General features: G+C 38.6%; 1 protein-coding gene across 1 annotated transcript; it reads right to left on the reverse strand.

The window, feature by feature from the left end:
* Nucleotides 1–114: 114 nt before the first annotated feature.
* On the reverse strand, nt 115–20,381 carry LOC137193980 (uncharacterized). The gene is made up of 15 exons (XM_067605477.1): nt 20,101–20,381; nt 17,812–19,026; nt 14,545–14,753; nt 14,249–14,420; nt 14,047–14,097; nt 13,651–13,756; nt 11,437–11,453; nt 9,785–10,327; nt 8,297–8,500; nt 8,066–8,227; nt 3,665–3,819; nt 3,046–3,303; nt 2,115–2,286; nt 1,817–1,858; nt 115–732 (listed from the first exon to the last, which is right to left on the reverse strand). Exons 2-15 carry the CDS (start codon nt 18,949–18,951, stop codon nt 631–633), a joined length of 3,333 nt encoding a protein of 1,110 aa, XP_067461578.1. The 5' UTR covers nt 18,952–19,026; nt 20,101–20,381; the 3' UTR covers nt 115–630.
* Between the last annotated feature and the right edge of the window lie 1,767 nt (nt 20,382–22,148).

The raw sequence follows: 22,148 nt of genomic DNA on the forward strand, positions 1-22,148 counted from the left end.
TAATGCCAAATAAACACAGCAACATGTACCACAAATGAATAAGTGTATTCATATGACAAAAACTGAGGAGTTTTAACAGTTATTTTATTAATTTTATTTGATTTATTTTATTTTATTATAATTTTTTTTATTTTGTCTCATCCTCCCCTAATTTCATTCATTCCACACATCATTTCCATATAAAAGTCAACATTCATTAGTTTCCAAAACTAAAATGTGCTGTAACATAACTTAAATTAAATGTATTAAATTTAAGTAATCATGACAATGTGAAGTAAAAGGCGAAATTTTCACACAATGTACAACAAGTTCAGTGCCATTTGTCAAGCAGTTTATATCACAACCACACAGAGCAAAGTCTGTCAGTAGCCCTGATGGTAATCTATTCTGACAGCTGCAAAAGTAATACAAGAGTTGTAAACATTAAGGTCAAAAACAGAGTGGAGGTTCAGTGACTGTGAGGCCAGCACGAGGGTTGTATTGATATGACCAGTTTTACAGCCAAGTAGAAAAAAATGAAACAGGAGCCCACACGAAGCAGCCGAATGCTGCGTGAGTACTTGATTCCTTAGCCAGGTCAAACACTGTAAGCGATCATCCTCAGCTGTTTCAAGGGATTATTGAGACACACTAACAGAGACCTTGGTCATAGTTTTTCACCAGACGTTTGATGTGGAAAAGTTTTTGCCGAAGTTCTTTGCTCTGTCTTTTCTTTGCTTGATAGTCTGGGGTCTAAAGGAAAGACAAGTTTAAAGAAGCAGATATAGTTAACATGATCCACACTCATATTAAAATTAGTTACAAAAATATATTACATCATTCAGTTTTAGTAAAATGTTTTGTTATTGACATGGCTTTGTGATGTTATTTGGTAATGATACAGTTATAAATGTTGGCAAACCATTAATAACTGTTTATGGGTTTCTCAATTTATAAGGTTCTTATAGTAATCCATCAATTCTTCGGTTGCAAATGTTAATAAGGTTATAAATGGATTTTTGCTTCAGATGCTCTGCTGTCCTTTTCTAGAAGATAAATACCCAAACAGACTGTTGGAGGGCTCTTCTTGATGAGCTAAAAAGACAGTGTGATGCCGGGTGTTTTCCCACAACCGGGCAACCCAAAAGTCATTCTTATTAATGGCTTATAAATGATCTCTAAAGCATTAGCAAATGATTTAAAGCCATTAATGAATGCTTATAGACAATTTGTAAAGGGTGTCTTACTAGAAAGTGATACTCTTATTAGTTTAATCTGTTCAAAACCTGAAGTGTAAAAGTTACATATTGTGGTTTTATGGTTGGTTATGTGCCCACAGAGACTCTAGGAATTCACTGCACTTAGCCAGGAAATGTTATGTTTGGCCAGAGCTAGGGTAGCTGTTTCCCCCTGTTCTTAAAGCTAAGCTAACTGGCTGCTGGCTGTAGCTTCATATTAACAATGTTTGTTCAATGTGTCTTGTCTATTAACTCTATATTATTCCATGATTTATCCCTCTGATTTATGGTAACATTATTTGGGCTCATACATGATACCCCTCTAATCGCTGTAAACTTTATGTGCTGCAAAAAAGATTTGTAAGCTTGGCAACTTTCTAAAGTGGCTTCTGTCCTTCAGAAAACTTCTTTCAGTATATGACATAGATATCCATCAGATATGTGTTTTGTATATAAATATGTGTTCACTTTCTCTAGCATCATCTTTTAGCAGCCTCTTAAAATTAAACTCTCGAATTCATTCTTATGTATTTTGTCCCAAAATGCATATCTATTACTTTAATGTCATATTATGATACCACAGATCTAATTTATCTCACCTTTTTCAGATCTTTCAGTCGGTTATACTCATCAGCCACACCCTGAGAATGGAAACACAAATTCTTTCTGTGACTTATGCTGACTTTATGTCATAAACCATATAAGCAAATTCTGAAAGTATATTTTAATCCTAATCACAAAAACAACAACGAAAACTAAAGTCCTCCTGACTGTTGTTGACACTGAGGATGGACTAAACTGGCGGGTATAATTAAAGGCACAGTTATGATAATGTTCTCATGGCAGTCTGCCCTGAATTTTTCCACTCAGCGGTCTTCCCTCCTGTTTATTCCCTACCTGGTACTTCATGGAGCCCTCGTCCAACGTGTCCAACTCTCGGTTCAGCATGTGCATCTGGTCACTGATGTCATCCATCTCAGCACAGAGACTCTTATAACGGGCCAGGTCAGAGTCAAACTCCCTCTTGTACCGCCGGCGCTGCTGGTCTGAAATTATCTCTGGGTACAGCCTGGAGTGGTATATTAATATGAAGTGAATATGAAAGAATGAAATGATTACTAATTTAAAACTAAGCAGTGACAAATACAGAGGGGAATTAGCTTTTCATCAGTCTTTCTACCAGTATTAAGTTAAAAACATTTAAACGGTTGGACATCATGCCTTTCGAGGACACTGGTGGCCAGTATTTGTGGAGTTACAGCATTGTCCTCTGAAATAATATGAATACTGTCTGTTTCAGGGCAGGACATATTAAATATGTTATTGATTAGGGAAAGTTAAGTCAGAGGGAAGTCAAGCTTCCTCTCAGATTGGCCTGGAATATTTTAATTTAGGCTCAACCAATAGACATTTTTGAAAAATGACACTGATGCTGATTTGCTTGCTTCAAGCTGCTGATAGTCAACATTTATGCTGGCATTCAACATCTTTAAATTTCAGCCTTTTCCTGCCTAAAACTACAACTACTACAAAAAATAATATGACAAAAACAATGCTCAGTATTTTAAAGGGGCAAAAAACCTCTGAACCAGCATGTAGACTCTTCAGCTCTTCAGTGAAACTCATCAAAATAAAAGTCTCAAAATAAGTCCCAGTTTCATTACAGTAACTAAAATAATGGTCCATAGTAACTCATCTGTCAACATCTTTGAAATTAGTTAATTATTAATTACACAGTTTAGGAAAAATAGACTTAATTTGCATTTCCATTCCACAATTAAATTAAGTCTATATGTTATCTTAATGTCTTTATCTTTACATAGATTACCTGAAGAGGTAATCTGTGTCTTTCCGGTCCAGCTCATTCCCAGTGTCTCCTCCGGTGGTGTAACCAGTTTCATACTGGGACTCCACCATCTCCTGAGCAGCAGGCCGAGGCTCTCTGTCCTTCCTCCGGTCCCTCTCAGCGTGATGAGAAGGTTCCCTGATGTTGTCACCTTCATCTGAGGAGCTGCTGGAATAAATTGGGACCCCGCTGTTCTGGTACAGAGGCTCAGCGGCACACTTACTCTTTTCAGCATGAAAACTTTAAAAAAGAATGACACAGACACAAAGTGTTTGATTGTGTGTAAGTTCTTGAAATTCTACAGCCACATTCATATTTAGTTTTGTGAAGTGTGAGATTATATTTAGTTTGGTGATTAACAGTGTTCTTTTTTCTTTTCCTACTGTGTGGGTATTTATTGATCATGGTGGCATTTATTGCTGTATAAATAAAGTTTAATTAAGTTGGACTGAAAAGTCAACCTGTACTGATAGTCAACCTTTAAATTGACATTCTTCATCTCTTAATTTAATTTGAGCATTTTCCTGCCTAAAACTACAGAAAACAAAAAAGGAATACGTGTCCTTGCCTTATGAACTCATCAGGTCCAATCATCACTCACCTGTTGCTGTTATATTTTCCCTCTCTGTGGATACTGACTGCTCTGTTGCCGTAGGAGACCACACTGTTCTCCGCCCTGAGGTCAGGAGCTGCTCTCTCTGATATAACAACAGTCGGTGCCTGCTGGGTGCTCCGCACTTCTCCAACATCATTCACCTAAGACATTCAGGAAAGTGGAATCTCAATATTTAATGTTTGCGGTTTCTGTGCGATGCAGATGCAGAATGCTGAAAACACTAAAAACTACAATGAATTTCTGCATTTAGAATTTTAAAATATTCCACCAAAGTGCAAATAATTTGATTCTGTTCGTGTGGAGACAGAAAATCAAGGGTAACAGAAAATACAAGTTTGTGTGATCTGTATTTATTCTACAAGGGAAAACGTACAGCATAGTAGTGTACATGAGAACTTACAGAACATACAGAACTTTGCATTGCTATGATGCTCAGACTGCACTAAATCTGTCACATACTGTAGCAGCAAAGTGCAAAACTGAAGAGTCCTCTACACAGCTCAGCACACTGTGCTCAAAAACACTCCAGTGAGAGAGCCTGTGGCACTGCCAGACATGTATGCATGTAGCCAGACAGATACAAGAACAAACACACACACACACACGCACACACAGTAGCCTTGGCTACAATGTGACACACTGCAGTAAAGTGAAACGCAGCTCTAACATCCATCAACCCCAGAGAGCAGAAAGTCCCTTCCTCTGGGTTTCCAGGATCATCAGTGTCTCACCTCAAATCCTTTATTTCCTCTCCTGTTTGTCTCCTAAATCAACTATCAGAACCAATAAATTGGGAGGAAACACACAAAAGCAATTTTCTCAACTGTGTCTGACATGAAATGCATGTTAGCGAAGGAGTGTGTGTGTGTGCATGTGTATGTGTGTTCAGTCATCATGATAACACTGAGAAAGGCTTAGACAAGAATGAAATCAGTGGAACAAACATTTTAGCTGTTCCTTCTTTCTCAACTATCAGGTAAACATGCAGCAGAGCATCAGGTTTCTTCTCTCAGACAAAAAACAGGACAGTGTGCTTATCAAACAGAACATTTAAACACCTACAGTGCAACACAGAAATATTAAAATCCTGTACAGATACAGAAAGAGGTGAAAAGCATTACAAAAAATGCATGGTCAGACATCCTACAAGTATTAAGAAAGATATCAAACACTAAAACTGCATTATGTCTTACGTAATATATTGTCTTACTGTATGATGCATCATTAATGAACTCTAGTCTTTGGCCTATATCTGGATTTGAGTGTTGTCACACGGGATGAGGATCTGGGAAAAGCAGCCTGTGAAATAGATCTCATGAATGTCAAGTCGGAGGATGATCCTCTATGAGGAAAAAACTTCTAGAAACTGCAGGGAATCCGATACGCTGCTGCAGGATGATGCTGTGACAGCCTCAGCTTTGTGAAATTCAAGTGCTATTAATTTCTGTGCTTTTCAGTCCAGCCAGCATTTGTGAAACTGACACAGTTTTTAAAATCCAGAGACCTAAGAGAAGTGGATGTGCTGTATAGAAAGAGAGTGACAGACTGATTTTATGGATATATTTTAGTAGCCGAACTAATTCTAAATGCAGATTTTTGTATTTATCAAGTAATTGTGTTGAAAGATAAGGTAAACAGTTATGACATACTCACAAGGCTGTTTCTTGCTATATGCAGACTATGAATGTGCGTCGGGCCCCCTTGACTGCTAGTCCAATATTCATTTAACTACCCTGTGGTCGTTTGGTGTTGCAGGAGTTACATAACCGAGCGTCCTCAGCGGTCTTGCCATAATCAGTATCAATCATGACATTGGCCAGCAGCTGTCCTATGATGACATCATTGATGACTTTGCTTCTAAAAAATCTATGAAGTGAAATTTTTGAAGATGGTAGTGATGATGATGATGGTGATGATGTTAACAATGCAGCTAAATTCCTTAAATTAAAATAAGTTATTTATGTGTAAAAAGCGGCATTTGGTCTCGTTTATATGCTTATGGAATATGATACAGATTTGGTGTGTATTCATGAGTGCTTGAAATGGGGATGGGGGAGGGGGGCAAATAAGTGATGTAAAATAAAATTATTCAAAAAACCCCAAATCCTCACTTTTGAGGATGCAAATGTTTGGTATTTTTGCTTGATAAAAGATGAATCAATTATCAATCTTAATTATATTTCATTAATAATTTCAGCACTTTTTTCTACTTTAAGTTCCGCAATATAAAATAAATCCATATCACCACAAAATATCTATTTTTGCATAAACCATTATAGGATATTTATTCTCTTCTCTTTATTTACACACTTGACACTTCATCATATCGTGTTTTATAGTCTTAGTTCTCTGGCTTTTTGAGAGTTGGTCATGTAAATAATTAATTAAACTAATTAAGCTGTCCCTTTCCGTATGCAAGCGGCATTCAATTTTCCAAGTTTATACTGTATTTCCTTTCGAGATTTAGTATTCTACATTCTGCATTATAATTGCGTCTTCTCTCAATTACTACACTTTTCCGGTTCTGTTCAATGAAAATGTGGCTCAAAACACAAGATGTGGCTCAAAACACGAGGAAATGACTTCTATGCCAGGCGTCCAATCTGCAGCAGTGGGAAGCAGCCCCATCGCAGACTGAATCATTTAGCGCCACCACTCTCTGTGGGGATTCACACAGCAACACTGAGGCAACTCAACCCTTTTTATACATTATACATGCCACATACATTATATATGCCTCCCTGCAAGGCAAGCATCTTCACTGCGATACAAGAGTGCCCCAGAATAGGGCCTGCATCTCGATGAAGCGACTCACTACATACGCACTTTACAATGATAGGCAGTATGTAGGCCAAGGCCTCACCGGATAAACTGATTGAATATGTTTCTTCCCTTTCCATAATGAGGCATGGTGGACATAATACATTCATAGTACACTGCTTCTTCAATAGATTAATCACTGCTAAATACCACATGAGGCTACCGCTGTGAAATACAAACAGCACAGCAGTCACCGGGCTCTACAGCAGCATGACTACCTGCTAAATGCTAGAGCACTGATGGTCTAGACTAGGACAGGAAGAGAACTGCAGTCTATAGAGTCACTGTCAGACACTTTGTACATCCATCTATCCATTGCTACAACAACTGAAGTTGTCATTTTACTGTAGTGGAAATGCATTATTCACATGGTTGCAAGAGTCTCTTGTGAGATCAAGACTTGTATGTTCTTGTACTTGTATGTATGAACAATGCACAGTGAGGACCACTGGATGTTTGTAAAAACAAGACAAAGACTTTACAGCAGATGCTGAAGCGGGTCATTCATTTTTTAAGGTATTTGGACCTTGATTAAGATTTTGACCTGATGGTGGCACTAGATGAAAAGTCAGGAAATCACCTCAGTGATTATATCCTGAGGGGGGCTTCAATGAGTGTAGGCCTACCAAATTTCATTGCAATCTATCCTAAAGCAGTTGAGATATTTCACTAAAAACCACAAATGTAAAGATCAAGTCTTTATGTTTTTACAATTTCAACTAAAGCTTTAGCATAAATGGTACAAAGATCTGTCAAGTCTTCAGAGTCTTGCTTTAAAGAGGATTCTGTACTTTTCTGGCATTTTCTTTGATTAATTATGTAGAGAATGTTATTAATGAAAAATGAAGAATAAATACATAACCAAAGAAAAATGATCATTGCTATAGAAAGTTTATAGATGGCTTTCTTTGTTGAAATTTATGGTGCAGTGTGTTTTGAACCTGCATGGTTCACTACTTCTACCCTACTTTCTATACTGGATTTATCAAATATTGCATATTCAATTTAGAGACAACTATACCTTTTAGTCAGGGACACACTGAGTCATTTGCATCATGTGTGATTATGACTGTGTACAGGAAATGTGCATATAGTATCTGTTCAAACAATATGAACCTGGCTCTAAACCATGAGGTTAATTACTATAAAAGAGTCTCGTGACCTGTTTCTTGTCACTAGAGATTGTGCCCTGTTGCTTGTCACCCATTTTTATGGGTCTCTCTGCATCTGTTATCACTAGGCTGGTTAATGATTAGTCAGAGTGAAACTTGGGTGTGCCAAAGATAAAGACCAATATTCTCTGAGTCAACAACAGCATAATGGGAGCTTGTGAAACCTATTGGTCACTTGCAAGAAAAAAGAATCATGACCATGCTGACTGGTAACTTGAAAAGAATAAACATGAGATTGCAAGCAGTGAAGTCACTCAGGATTTTGTTTCTTTGGAGAGAAGAAGCTGGAGATAAACTAGAAATAAATATAAACCACATGGCTTCAAAGTCTTTTCATCCTTTGCTACCATACCATGAAGAAATAAATAATAAAGGAGGCTGAGACTTTCCTCACCCAGTCTTGTACATCCTGCCCCTCCGACTGCCTGACCAGCGGCTCATCCCAGTAGATGTTAGCTTTGCCGTGGCGCCAAATCTTGCTGCGGGTCTTGTAGGCGTAGTAAGCAGACAGGGACAGGGACAATACCACCATCAGACCCAACACTAATGCTACTGCCTGAGGAAAGAGAGTAAATTATAAAACCGAATAGAAGAGAATAGAATAAAATAGGACACTTCAACTAACCTCCTCGGGGTCCATGTAGCAGTAGTGGTGCAGGTATTGATTGTACATGGGGAACCCCCCGGGAAAACCGGCCCCCACGCTGCCACTGAGGCTGGGGCTGCCCTGGATGTTCTGGCACATCATCAGCATGGGGTTGTACAGCATGCTCTGTGAGCTCTGAGACATCGGGTTCACCCCGATCACGAAGATGATGTCGATGATGCCCTAGAAAGATAGAAAGTCAGGATCAATCACAATTGTGATTTAAATGCCATTATATATTATGTTTGAAAAGTGCTGCCAGTGCAACATTTTAGAAAACACAACAAGCACTTTCATGACATATGTCACTGGGGCTGCAACTAACAATTATTTTCATTATTGATTAACCTGCTTAATCGATTTATCATTTTGTCCATGAAATAGTGAAAAACACCTTTCATATTTCCCAAACGTTATATCTTTAAATGTCTTATTTTGTGCAACCAACAGCCAACAACCAAAAGATATTCACTTCACTGTCATGTATGACAAAGAAAAACACTAAATCATCACATTTCAGGAGCTGAAAATATTTGGCATTTTTGCTTAAAAAAATGACACAATTATCAAAATAGTTGCCAATTCATTTAAAGTGGGGGTATGAAATTGTAACAATATTTCATATCCCCTCTTAACTGGTTTCTGCCCAGATTATTTTGTATAATGTCTGGTCACATGAAATGGTATCATAACTTCCTTATTGTGATGTACTTACTTTTCTTTTAAAACAGGATGTTGGGGTGGACATTAGATAGTAATGGATCAAGCTTAAAGTGACTATAATCCATATTTTTGTATTAACAATTGATCAAATGACTAGGCCTATCTCAAATTTGAAAGGTGTCACTTATAGCGATGAACCCACAGAGAATTATCACTCAACTCACTCTCTCTGCTCTCTTGTTGTTTTTGGTTGCAGCAAGCAGATGTTTCTAGCGAAAAAAAGTTCCTAAAACCCACTGCATACTACCTTCCCATCACCAAACAGCAGTGAGGCGACTATTAGCAACTAGCTGGTGAACATAGTGGAGCGTTTAGCAGCTAATGAGCCAGCTTTTAGCCTCTGTCAGGTCATAGTTTTGTGCTTGCTGGTCCATATGGGTGACTCCTAACAGCTTCGTGACTTTGATATACATTTGTCAGGATCAAGAGTTTCCTTTTTAACTCATAATTTTGCACACTCATACGAAGGGAAACAAATTATTCAATGGTAGCAACAAAGAGAAGTGAGTGTCAGAAGGGGCAGAGATTTAATCAATAGACCAGAATGCAACATGGCTACAAGACAGGCTTTTGAATAAGAAGTGCAACACTTTGTGAGCTGGAAACACCCATGGCCTCTTCCTCTTACTACAACATCACTATTAGAATCTCCACCTGCATGTATAAACCACAGATAACTGAAACATGTTGTCCTGTGAGCCAGTCTGGGAAGTGGACTAAATCATTAGTCTGAGGTAGATTCACCTGAAGGACAGCTAAGATGATATCACTGATGAACACAGTGAGGTAGAACCTGCATCCCCTCATGACCCCCGATCGTGAGAAACTCCCCACCAGGAACCCCAGTGAAACCAGGAAGTTGATGGCCGCCATGGAGATCATCGCCGACTTGGCAGAATGTGGTGTCATGTAGGAGCCGCTGTAGCCATAACTGCCTCCATAGTATCCTGACCCTGTCCCTGAAACACCACTCCCTGTGGCCCCAACACCGTAGCCCCCATACCCAAATCCATTCATGTCCCACACCAAGGTTGATGCCACAAAGGCGAAGATGAGGAAACACATGAGCACTGTAGCTCCCTGGAAGGTTTTGACGAAACCAGGGGGAGAAAACCAGCGGTAGAAGTGTTGAGGTTTCCCCTCCATGTAGTAGGAGTCTGGTGGGAGATTGTAGGTGGGGGGAACATATTGGCTCTGGGGAGTGTGGACGCTCCTCGGGGGATAGAAGCTGTGGGAGGCGGTGCTGTAGGGCGGGCTGTACACAGGGGGGCTATCATAGTACCGAGGCTCATACATGGTTTAGTAGATATTCCTGCAGTTTCACCTGGAGGAAGGAGGAGAAAATATGATGAAATTAATTCATGGTAAAAGGAGTATTCTTGTTACATAGCTTCACATAGTTTATACATGTCACAGTGCCACTATAAACTAACATTTAAATGCATTTAACAGTGATAAGTACTTTAAAGTGATTCCTTGATGAGATAAATGACTAGAAATGAAAATTATGAATATAAAAAAATAAAATAATTTTATTACAAATGCTTTCTTTCTCAGTCCTTTCAGCGCTTCTGTTAATTTGATGTAACTAAATGTTTTCAGCATTGTCTGCTGCACAGCATGCACCTCTGTGCCCTTCATTCACCTCAGCCCATCCCTGAACCCTCTCTCCGGTATTGCTGATCTACACTTCATCACTCCAATGGAACTCAACCCAACAGGCTTCAATAATTCAGACAGACAGCAGATAAGAGGCGAGCTGGGGCAGCCATGCGTGGTGTTTACTGCAGGGAGAGCCACACAGAGGTGTTCCTTCCCTGTGCTGCATCTACAGTATGTTACCTGTGCACCTGCTGGGAGTCAGCCCCACTGAGAGAGAGAGAGCTACAAAATAAGCCCAGTCAGGCATGGCAGAACTGTTTGGGGTTTTTTTTGCTTTGTTTTGTTTTTGATTAATTGCATATTGTAGCTGATTTAACTTTACATAATTGTACAAAGAAAGAGAGAACAGCAAAAGTAAAAGTTTCACAGTTTTTTTTCAATGTAAACCGTAAACCCCCTGTCTGTCTTCTTAAAGAGGCGCAAGTACTTCAACACATGAACGAAACAAACTCATCCATTCTGTTATACAGCACATCAAAACACACTGTCATATTTACCCTCTGTCCACTTTCCATTTTAAGTGAAAGATCTGACACCTTTATTTAAAAGTAGTCATTTTCAAATCCTTCAAAGTCAAATTTAACTTTAAATGTTTGATTTTTTTTTAGATCATTGAACAAATATAATAGGAGCTATTTAAACCTTCAAACAACAGTGACAATGAAAGTAGAGTATTGGCATTACACAACTTACCCAGATACTAAAAAGCGTTGTTCAACTTTGCACCCGTCCACATTCACACTCGTCTGCTCTCTAGAAGCGTAATGTCCGCTTTAAAGCTCTTTGACGATCGTAAACTTCGTCATTTTCCATGGCTGATACCTTCTCTTCTAAAAAAACGGGAAAGAAGCATGCGGAGTCTCCTGACTCACCGTGGGCCCGCAGCGACTCAGTGTCTCAGCAGGTGCACATTTCACCTCATACTGACCTCCTGTTCTCACATGATGTCTCATAGTTCACAGGCTGCAGCTACATTCAGTTTAAATTATTCCCCATCAGCTCCAGTCCAGTTCATGTCATACCCTGTGCCTTTTAGAAAGTGTATGGATGTTTTTTGGATATTTTACTAATGACCTACATATTTGGAGTATATAGTAAGTATGTACCATATATGATTTTTTTTTTTAAAAACTACTACCAATAATAACATTATTATTATAGTAGTAATTAGTAGTAGTACATTTAATAGTCATTATTATGTAGCCAGCTGTTGTCCTAAGTGGTTATACAGTTAAAAACTTACCCCACACATACTGAAGTGCAGTTTTGAAGTTTGAAGTTTTATAGTGTCAGTGTGATACTGAAAGCAGCCACCCACTGTATCTTTATAGTCCAACATGCAGTGAACCAACACCCAGAATACTTCTGGTTTAGTGATTGAACAGTAGGCAATAACTGTGGCTTTACTATCTCTACTGTAGTATACATGTGTCTAGATTACTTTTCACCAGCCAATAGTCTGCAGCAAACATCACTGTCTTTGTACTGCTGCACTAAAAGGTCCAAATGACCAGAAATGCTGCTGTCTCCTTTGACGCAACAGAATAAAAAAGAGGAGAAAAACAATGTAATGATAGCTCGATACACTCTGATGTTGTTATGAAACTGTAGGTTAGGCACTGATGATAATGTAGGCATATATGGTGTTTTTATAGCTGAGTGGATGCAGTAAAACTCAGCAGAAGTGTGGGAGTTTCATCTAATAGCATTTGGTTCCATATGATAAACGAGATGGACGGTTATTACAGTATGTCATCACTAAGATGTTTTATACTAATCAGACAAAGCAACAAAGTGACAACTCCATTTTAAGGGATTTCAATTTATGCAATGTGCATTCAGTTACAATTGTTTCAAGGGAAGTAATAACAGATTTGTTTTAAGTTTTGTAGTTTGGTGAAATAATCAATTGTCATGTTATATGTTTTGGATATAGTCCTTTGGATGATAGCTGCTGTCTAAAATGTACACCCAGACGACTGCCACAGTGTCCAACAGTCAAACCTAAACAGTGATTAAAACACAACTTTGGTGTTTTTCTATTACCCAAATTGCTTTCTGGTGTTTTTTAGTAAGCTAAATATCAGTATAATAAGTCAAAGGGGTAAAAAAGATGTGTACTGTGTGCTTACTGAGTGTTTGATTAACACTAACAACTCAAAACACTTCACAGGGTGCTGAGATTCACAGCTTTCAATACTCACTTGATTCTTCAACAACAACAATTATAATACAGATATTTTTCTTTGGTGCTTATACAGAAAATCACAAAACGAAAAGACAATAAAAAAACATAAAAGACATTGATTACCTAATGATCAGTTAACAGTTAGGTGGTGAGAACCAAACCAAGTAGCCTACATTAGTCTTGAAGCTGCCAACGCAGAACCAAAAATAAGTTGTAAAGACAATATGAAATGGTAGTGCAAATAACAAACAGCATACAGAAAAAAAAATCAAAAAACAAACAAAAAACTTTATCAAACAAATTTTCATATACAGTACATTTTGTAAAAACTGCAATAATTGGCAGGACTTGAATTTGAAAATAAACATTAAATCGGCATGTTATTTCCCATCATTGACACAAATTACATGAATATAGCAAGAAAATGCATCATGACATACAATGAAAACTGTATGTCATGATGGAGTGTATCATGTATCCATTATGATGCTGTAGCACAGGTGTTATTATTATGTCATACACAAGGTTTCATGTTAACTCTAACCTTATGTTGATACCCATAAAAAATGTCCGTAATCCATGTGTCTATCTCAGAAAAATATGCTTTTCACTTAAAACACAATAGTCCCAATGCATTCAATATACTGATGCAACATTTCACAAATAAAAGACAAAGCACAGATTTCAAAAAATATGTTATTTGTTTTGTCTTGTCATGATGTCTGCAGATATTCTCTCTCTGGTATTCTTCATGTCCGACCATTTGCCATGGTTTCCTCATCAAAAGTACGGATTCTGTTTTTTATGTGGCTTAATTTGGCTTTCAAATAGTCACAGCGTTCCTTTTTCTCTAGGAATGCAGGCTCCTGCAAAACACACACACACCAACACACAGAATAATTTATTAATTATTAATTTATTTTCTTTTTCTTCTGATAGCTGTTGCCTGATTTGTTTATATAATGCAGCTGTGTTAAATGAGAATTTCCAGAGTTATATTATTTGCATCAGTGGACAGCATTATTGAAAAAAGCAAATATTACCTGGATGTTTACACAACAGTAGCATTTCTAACACATCTCTGGGTTCAAATTTAAGAATGATTTTTTAATTGTTTCAGAGTGAACAGACAAAGCGTTGGGACTCCATCACTTACACTCTTTTTCTGCTGATACTTCTTCAGAATGTTTTGAATCCTCTGCCGATCCTAAAGAAATGATAATCAAATGGTTTGCACATGACATAAAACACTCAAACTCAATGTAGGAATGGAGATTTTTAATTTCTCTGTACAATTAAGAGGTCCAATCATGACCTTTTGACCTCATATTAAATCCTGGTATAGTATATCAGTTCACCTGCTGGCTTTTTCCATCTTTGAGGAGTCGAGCCATCATATCATCCAGCTCTCTGAATTTATTGAGGGTGGTGCTGATGTCTCTGTGAAGGTCCTTGTACTCCTGATACTGGTCATTGAAAACAGCTTTGTACTTTTCCCTTTCTTCCACGCAGCTGATCTCCGGATATTTCCTACAGGAAAGGATTTTAGGGAAGACTGAGAAGTGGCATGACATGTATGGACTGATTCTTCTTTTTGTGAGGTGTCAGATTAAGAAAGAATATCTTAACATCTATACTTGAAAAGTTTACTCACATGATGTAGTCTGCGATGATGTGTACTTTGGGGATGTATTCAGGCGCTGTGGTTCTGTTCAGACTGACTGGATGCTTATGGACCTCAGAGACTGGTGCATGCTGATTGATGTGATCTTTACTCAGAGACGCATCTGTTTCATCCTTGAATGATATGCGTTTTGTTCTTTGGGGGGCGAGTGGGATGTAGTGATGATGCTCTTCTTGAGGCTAAAGGTGAAAGTTAAGAGTATCATTCAGAAAACATGAACCAACGAATGAAATGAACATAAGCCACTGTGTGTGCAGGCCTGTGTCATCATTACAACAAGCTTTTTAAGAGGCCGATGGGAAAAATTTAGGTTAAGCAAAATGTCAGAGAAATACAAAAAAAGCACAGCTAGAGGGGAAAAATACTGGCCCATTCTTTTGCTTTGACAAGCTAATCCTGTGAAGCTGCATTCCCTCAGCTGGGAGATGAAATTATTATGTTCACTCCTGGCCTCTCAGCCTCTCTTATTTGACATAATATATTAGCTGACCATGCTGTTTCTCACCCATGGTGGCTGTGATGCTGCACTCCATGTTCTCCATTTGCAAATAGTAATAAGCTTGATAGCTGTTGAAGGGAACAATCAAGTTCTTGGTACATATCAACAACATTGTGTCTGTTTTATTTGCACATATCACTATATTGTATTGAGCATGCAGATGTATTGCTTGTATATCTGAGTCATCTGTATGAATTAACATGGAGAGAAATTGACTTATGTGTTTGTGCCAATGATAGCAGACACCACTTCTTGTCAGTCTAATCTAATGCTTTAAAATATTGAATTGGATATTTACTGGATTACTAATCTGGTGTATTGTGCTAATTAAATCATATCAGATGCCAATGGCGAGTCCATTATTAGGATTTAAGTCACATGGCTGTAACATAACAGTGTTGATGTTAGTATACCATTATCAGCTATCAGGAGTTATTTGCTCATAGTAGTGTGCTGTCAAATCAAAAATAAACATGTGCAGTGTGGATACTAAAGACACTAAGCTAACTGGGTTACCCAGCATGCCATGGGACACATGTATCTGCTGCCACACCAGTGGGACACATTGTATATATTGGATATAATGTAACAGGTACAATATGTTCCTCATTGAGAAAAAGCATCAAACGCATAGTAGCAGAACAATTCAGTCTACTTCACTTTTAACTTATCTACTTCAGGCACATTTCTACCAAGAGGGCTGCATGGTCAATAAAGGTATGAAAAAACAGTGATTTACAGCTTTAGAAAGAATCCTGGTTGTTTGCCATGGCATTGGCCAGCAGAAAAAAGCTGACATATCAATTCCAAAAAAGAGCACGCTCACTGCAGATTGTCTTGACTGACTTTAAAATAAATTGGATTTGCTCTGCCCTGCTGCTTTGGGCCTGTTGTTGGCTGGTTTGCAGTCGGTAAAAGTATTGCTTACTCTCTCCTACTATAAATGTGGTGTTTGATATAACATGTCTACTTAAAATAACTCTTAACTTGACAAATATACATTTAGACATTTCCTATTTCTCACACATAATGTGACCTAGGACCTGTGTGTGTGATAGAGCAACAGAGACAGAGTAAAGGGGAAAAAGCATGGGTTAAATCTTCAGTAGCTGACTGTTCTGTCCGAAACCAGTGACAGTGAACACTTTAAAGGAGAACATCGCACTGTTTTCTATATGTTGCATTCTATTTTAACCACACATATTCTTGTGATTCTTCAACACAGTCGATCACAACATATCACTAGGCCAACTGGAAAACTTTTCTACTACTCTCAACTGGGACTTTCTGGCACAGTACTAAACTGGTTTGAATCCTACTTAAAGGACAGGGACTACTTTGTGTCTATAGATAATTACACATCTGAGCAGACAAAAATGACATGTGGAGTTCCCCAAAGCTCCATTCTGGGGCCTCTTCTGTTTAACATCTTCATGCTCCCACTAGATCAGAGTATGGAAACAACAAAATATGTTACCATAATTATACAGATGGCACACAAATTTACATAACCATATCACCAGGAGACTATGGTCCAATACAAGCACTGAGTAAGTGCATTGAACAAATCAACTATCTGATGTGCCAACATTTTCTTCAATTAAACAAAGATAAAACTGAGGTAATTGTTTTTGGAGCCAAAGAAGAGTGATTGAAAGTTAGTGCCCATCTTCAATCAATAGTGTTAAAAACCACAAACGCAAGCCAGAAATCTTAGTGTAGTCATGCACTCAGACCTGAATTTCAACAATTACAAATAATTACAAAGTCAACCTACTATCACTTTAAGAATAATTCAAGGATTAAAGGACTTATGTCTAAGCAGGATTTGGAAAAACTTGTCAATGCATTTATCTTGAGTAGGCTCAATTACTTCAACGGTGTCTTTACAGATCTCCATAAAAAATCAATCAGACAGCTGCAGTTGATTCAGAATGCTACTGCTTGAGTCCCCACTAAGACCAGGAAAGTGGATCACATCACTTTAGTTGTCAGATCTGACTACACTGGCTTTCTGTCTGTCAAAGAATTGAATTTAAAAGCCTACTGTTGGTTTATAAAGCACTGAATGGTTTAGGTCCAAAATACATTTCTGATCTGCTACGTTATGAACCCTCTAGACCTCTCAGATCGTCTGGGACTGGTCTGCTTTCTGTTCCCAGAGTCTAAACTAAACATGGAGAAGCAGCGTTCAGTTTTTATGCTCCTCATATCTGGAACGAATTCCCAGAAAACTGCAGGTCTACTGCAACTCTCAGTTCTTTTTAATCAAGGCTGAAGACTTTTCTGCTTGCTGCTGCCTTTTATCAAATCAAATCTGAGGCTTTTTATTAATATCTTACACTGCACTGTAACTTTTACTCTCTTGTTTGTTTTATCTGTCTTTTCTGTCTATTCTATTTTAGCTTATTTTTATTTCCAATTTAAGACTTTTTAATTGTATTTAAATGTCTTTTTATATTGCCTTGTGTTGGTTTTACATTCTGTCTTGATGCCTTTTATGTAAAGCACTTTGAATTGCCTTGTTGTTGAAATGTGCTATACAAATAAACTTGCCTTGCCTTAAAAACCTCCAAAACTGTATTTATTCGGAGCAGCTCCCATATACAACTAAATGCAGGTCTTCAATAAGAGGCATAAGCATTTTTATATTTTTTTAAGATTATTTCCCTCACACTTTGAATTTAGAAGTAATGAGCTTGTCTTTCATCTAAAATTTCCACAGAAGTGAACTGTACCTTGTTTTCAAAGTATTCCCTCTCCCGGCGTGCTGCTTCATGCCTCCACATCTTCAGACATACCAGGAAACTTCCCAGATATATTGCCATGTTGATGAAGATGAAAGCAGTTCCCGCCATCTGGCCCCCGTCAACTCGACAGAGATTGGCCATGATGGGGTTGATACCTATAGTCATGTAGCACAGCCCCCCGCGGTTCAAGTCATTCAGGTACACAATTCCTGCTGCCATGTAGAACAGGAACAGCGCTACGTTGATGAAGGCCTCTGTGAGAGGCCACCAGGCGGAGTCGAGGAGGATGGTACGATAATACATAGTCATTCCCATCACCAAGAGAATCAGTGTTATGATCCAGGAGACTCCAGCTACAGCCAGAATGAAGGGAGTCATAGGACCTCTGTAGCTGTACCCAGACAGACCTTGCCCGTTGTTATATACACCATTATAGAGGCCGTAGGCATTGGACCACTCACTATCTTTCTGGACGTAGGCAATGACACAAGCAATGACCATCCCCCCAAATAGGAGCTCAAGTCCAGCAAGAAGTCTGAGCAGGCCAGGCCACGATTTCAAGTAAGAGTACTTCTGGTTGTAGACCTCCAACTTCTCAGCGTAGTACTCTGCAGGGTGGATGCTAGTCAGCAGAGATTCCTCTCGTGGGCCCTGATGAAACAGATCATCAGTGGGGCTCTCCCTTAACAAAGGCTTAAAGTTCTGGCTGGAGTCATCCAGTGATTCATCCCAGTTCCTGCGCTCCACCAGTGGACTCACAGGAGGGCTCACCCTGGTCCCATTGGGAAGGATCTGGATCCTGCTGGTACTGGCTTCAGAGTCATTTATACTGTCACTTTTCCTTGACCATTTATGGACAATGCCCCCCCAAGAATGTGGGATGAGGGATTTCAGTCTGTCCTTCATGCTCCCTTTTTTGTCATCATCCTCCTTCTCTGCGTAAGGTGGAGTGCTGGATGTGCGGCCTGTGGAGTAAGTGTCACTATCATCCTTGATATTATCTGGTGTGGGTGTGTGAGTAACCCACACAGGCACTGGTGGATCACTAATGGAGTTCCTCTTGCTAGAGGAGGACCCGACCACACTCTCTGGCTCTTGCCTTGTGAATTTCCTGCTCCAGCCTTTCATGCTGCGGGCTGATTTTGGTGATTCATTGAAAAAGGAGCAATCACAGAATCTTCATGAGACATGAAGAAGGAGAAACTGTGTGGGCAAAGATAAATTATTAGTTTTGTGTATTTATTCATGCGAGCATACAGTATAAATGTACCATGCTTTGAAATCTATGATTAACACTCCTGAATCACAACAAAATAAGTCTGTGCAAGAGTCAGATTTATGAATTTTGAACTTTATATCAGATTTCATAAATGTCTAAGTTGTATTGACAAAAAGAACTGAGATATAATTGTGATACCCAGATTTTTTTCATTCTCTAAGATAAAGACAGCATGAAATAATGGTAGCAGTCATATTAATCTTAAAAGACCCTTCCAGTGTTTGTCGTTTACATGTATACTTCACATTTGTACTGACATTTTTGAATGGAGGGCAGTGTATAATCATATAATCTGATTGAAGTGATTTTTCTACCATTGGAGAAAAGCAGAAACAACCTGCAAACACAACACTGACATATTATCACCTTTTAAGTTGTAAACCTGTTAGCAAACAGTTGCTTATCTATCTACACAGTACTTCCTGTTAAAAGGGAGTTTTTCTTTGCCACTTACCGCAACTTAAACTGGTTTGAGTTTATAATCCATCACAATAAACATAAAGACATTACTTTTTTGTAAATCTTACATTATCATTACATGGTAATGCAGTCACAACAATAAAGTGACTTTGATTTAAAAAAAAAAAAGATTTTATATTGAATGATTGAATGGAAATGAATGGAAAACAATTGATAACAGTATTCGCAAAATACTCAGCTGTGATGTAAAATATATTTTATTTGTATTACAGGGGCTGAAATCATCATCATCATATTGTGTAGATCAGTATTAGAAACACGGTAGAACAACTCAAACAGAGGACACAACATGGAGCTCCACTGTAAGATCCCAGGCTACAGCGCTGCTCAGGCTCAACTAATAACAGAGGACTTTAAGCTGAGCTGTGACTCACAGTACGCTGCCGCACAAGCTCTTAATACACAGCAACAGTCATGAAACTGTCACAGCACCCCAAAGTGGAAACACATTAACAACACAGAGCACATTTGTTGTTGAGAAAAATGAAAACTATCTGAAAACCACCACCTTTCCTTACCTGCTTGGCCTCTACTTCTCACTTTAGTCTGGTCATGCAGGTGTTTAGCTTCTCGTAGGACTTTATAAGGAAACAGGAACTGATAGCTACTGTGAAATGGCCTCCCTGTCCACCAGGCCCACTCAGCTAGTCAGTCTCTCAGGTGACTCACTGCTGGTGTTAGACGCTCAGTTCCGCACACACACAGGGTGATTGGCCAATGAGTGTGGAGAGCTGAAAGGGGGAGTTAAAGCTTAAACATTAAACTTGAACTGCCCCTGTGCTGGAGGTGGTGACTGGCACTACTAGGTTAATCTGACTGTGAGAGAAAGAGAGGCTAGCTGTTGATATTTAAAAACAGAGGAGAGGAGGTGTGAGCTACCCTGAAATGAAATCCAAATAACTCACCACAAGTGCTTTGATAGGGCCTGGACAGCTGTTTAGGCTGCTTAGAGTTCATACAATTCAATTCAGTTTACTTTATTTCCTCAGGATCATTCACAGTATTGCTTTCCATGAAGTTCTGGATACATATACAAACCCATTTGTCTAGTAGTACTTAAAGTATTATGGATATCATTTGAGACTATCAACAGCAGTAGCTTGTCCAGGAGATTACACTCATTTTTTTGAGACAAGCATGTTTGATATCAGTCCTACGGTATCAATTACATCTCATATCTAAGATCTGTGAAATACTGCTTTATCATCCCGTCATTTATGAATAATTCATTTTCATCTCAACTGTGTCATATTGTGTTGTAGTCACAGGAGGAGCTAAAGTGTTTGGCACTAGAGGGCAGCAAGCTCCTGTGCTTCTCCTGCACATCATTCCCACCCCTCTCTCTCTCTTTCTCTCTCTCTGTCTCTCTCTCTCTCTCTCTCTCTCTCTCTATCCTTCTCTCTCTCTCTCTCTCTCTCTCTCTCTATATATATATATATATATATATATGTATATTATTGAGTGTGGTCTGCCTCTTTATCCCATTTACTTTCTCTCTCTGACTCTCTGTTGCATTTTATGTTTTTATACCTGACCTGTCCCTTGTGAACATCAGCTAACATCATTGTTCCAGTGTCTTTAGGACATGTTTCTTCAGCCATGTGTAAAGAATAGTAGCTAAATTCATGAAATACATTGAGATAATGTTTCCAAGGAGCTAACTGCAGGCACTTTTAACGTAACCCAGTTTGCAGTCTGTCTTACTGCAACACTTCCCTTTAGCAATGACACTATGGCTTCTATTCAGATTTAACCCTCCATATTTGACTCCGGGGATCATTCCTGCTGTATAATGTGACGTCACTCTGTGCCAGCGATTCTTCCAGAGCAGCACTGATTTTCATGTAGAGAAAGCTCGGGGCAAGGACATCTGTAGTGACCCCCCCCCCCTCTCCACCCCCACACACACACTCTGCAGTACTCATAAGCCAATACAGTACAGTAAACACATAATGCAACCCACTCTCTCAAGTGAGTAGTGAGTCCCACCAGTGGCCTTGGCCCGGGGCTACCTCATCTGGTGCTGCCTTGCATGTCCTCTACTCCTGACGCAGGTGCCTACTCAGCCGCAAATAATATGCAGAACAATGCAAAAATCATGTGGAGAGAAGGGTATGGATTATATATAAAATAGAGGACTAACATGTAAAATAGTTACATAAAAGAGCATACATAAATATCTTGTTCTTCTGTGTAACATTAGTATGTTGAATATTTGAAATAAATTATGAATCAAACATTTAAATTACTGTGAAATGTATGTTTAAAAATAAAATTCACACAGATGAAATGATGCTGTTTATTATATAATATATATAACTATATGAGATAGATATGAAAAAACATGTGTGAGTAATGCAAATATTGAAGAAACAGTGGAAAATATGCTTGTTTGCTTTCTTGGCCGTGGTCACTAATTCAGAAATGTATTGGTAAGATGTAGTTGTGCTGGTAGGCAGATACATTCAGACAGAGGAAGGCTAGCTGTTTCCCTCTGTTTCAAGTCTTTGTGCTAAGCTAAGCTAACATCTCTTGGTCACAGCTTCATATTTACTGTGCAAACATC

The sequence above is a fragment of the Thunnus thynnus genome, chromosome 12, assembly GCF_963924715.1.
Source record: "Thunnus thynnus chromosome 12, fThuThy2.1, whole genome shotgun sequence".
In the NCBI taxonomy this organism is placed as follows: Eukaryota; Metazoa; Chordata; class Actinopteri; order Scombriformes; family Scombridae; genus Thunnus; species Thunnus thynnus.

Coding starts and splice junctions, on each gene's coding strand:
- LOC137193980 (XM_067605477.1), bottom strand. CDS start 18,951: ATGAAAGGCTGGAGCAGGAAATTCACAAGGCAAGAGCCAGAGAGTGTG. Junction 8,501..9,784: donor TCATCTTAGCTGTCCTTCAG/GTGAATCTACCT, acceptor CTATCTTTCTAG/GGCATCATCGACATCATCTT. Junction 733..1,816: donor GACTGAAAGATCTGAAAAAG/GTGAGATAAATT, acceptor TCTTTCCTTTAG/ACCCCAGACTATCAAGCAAA.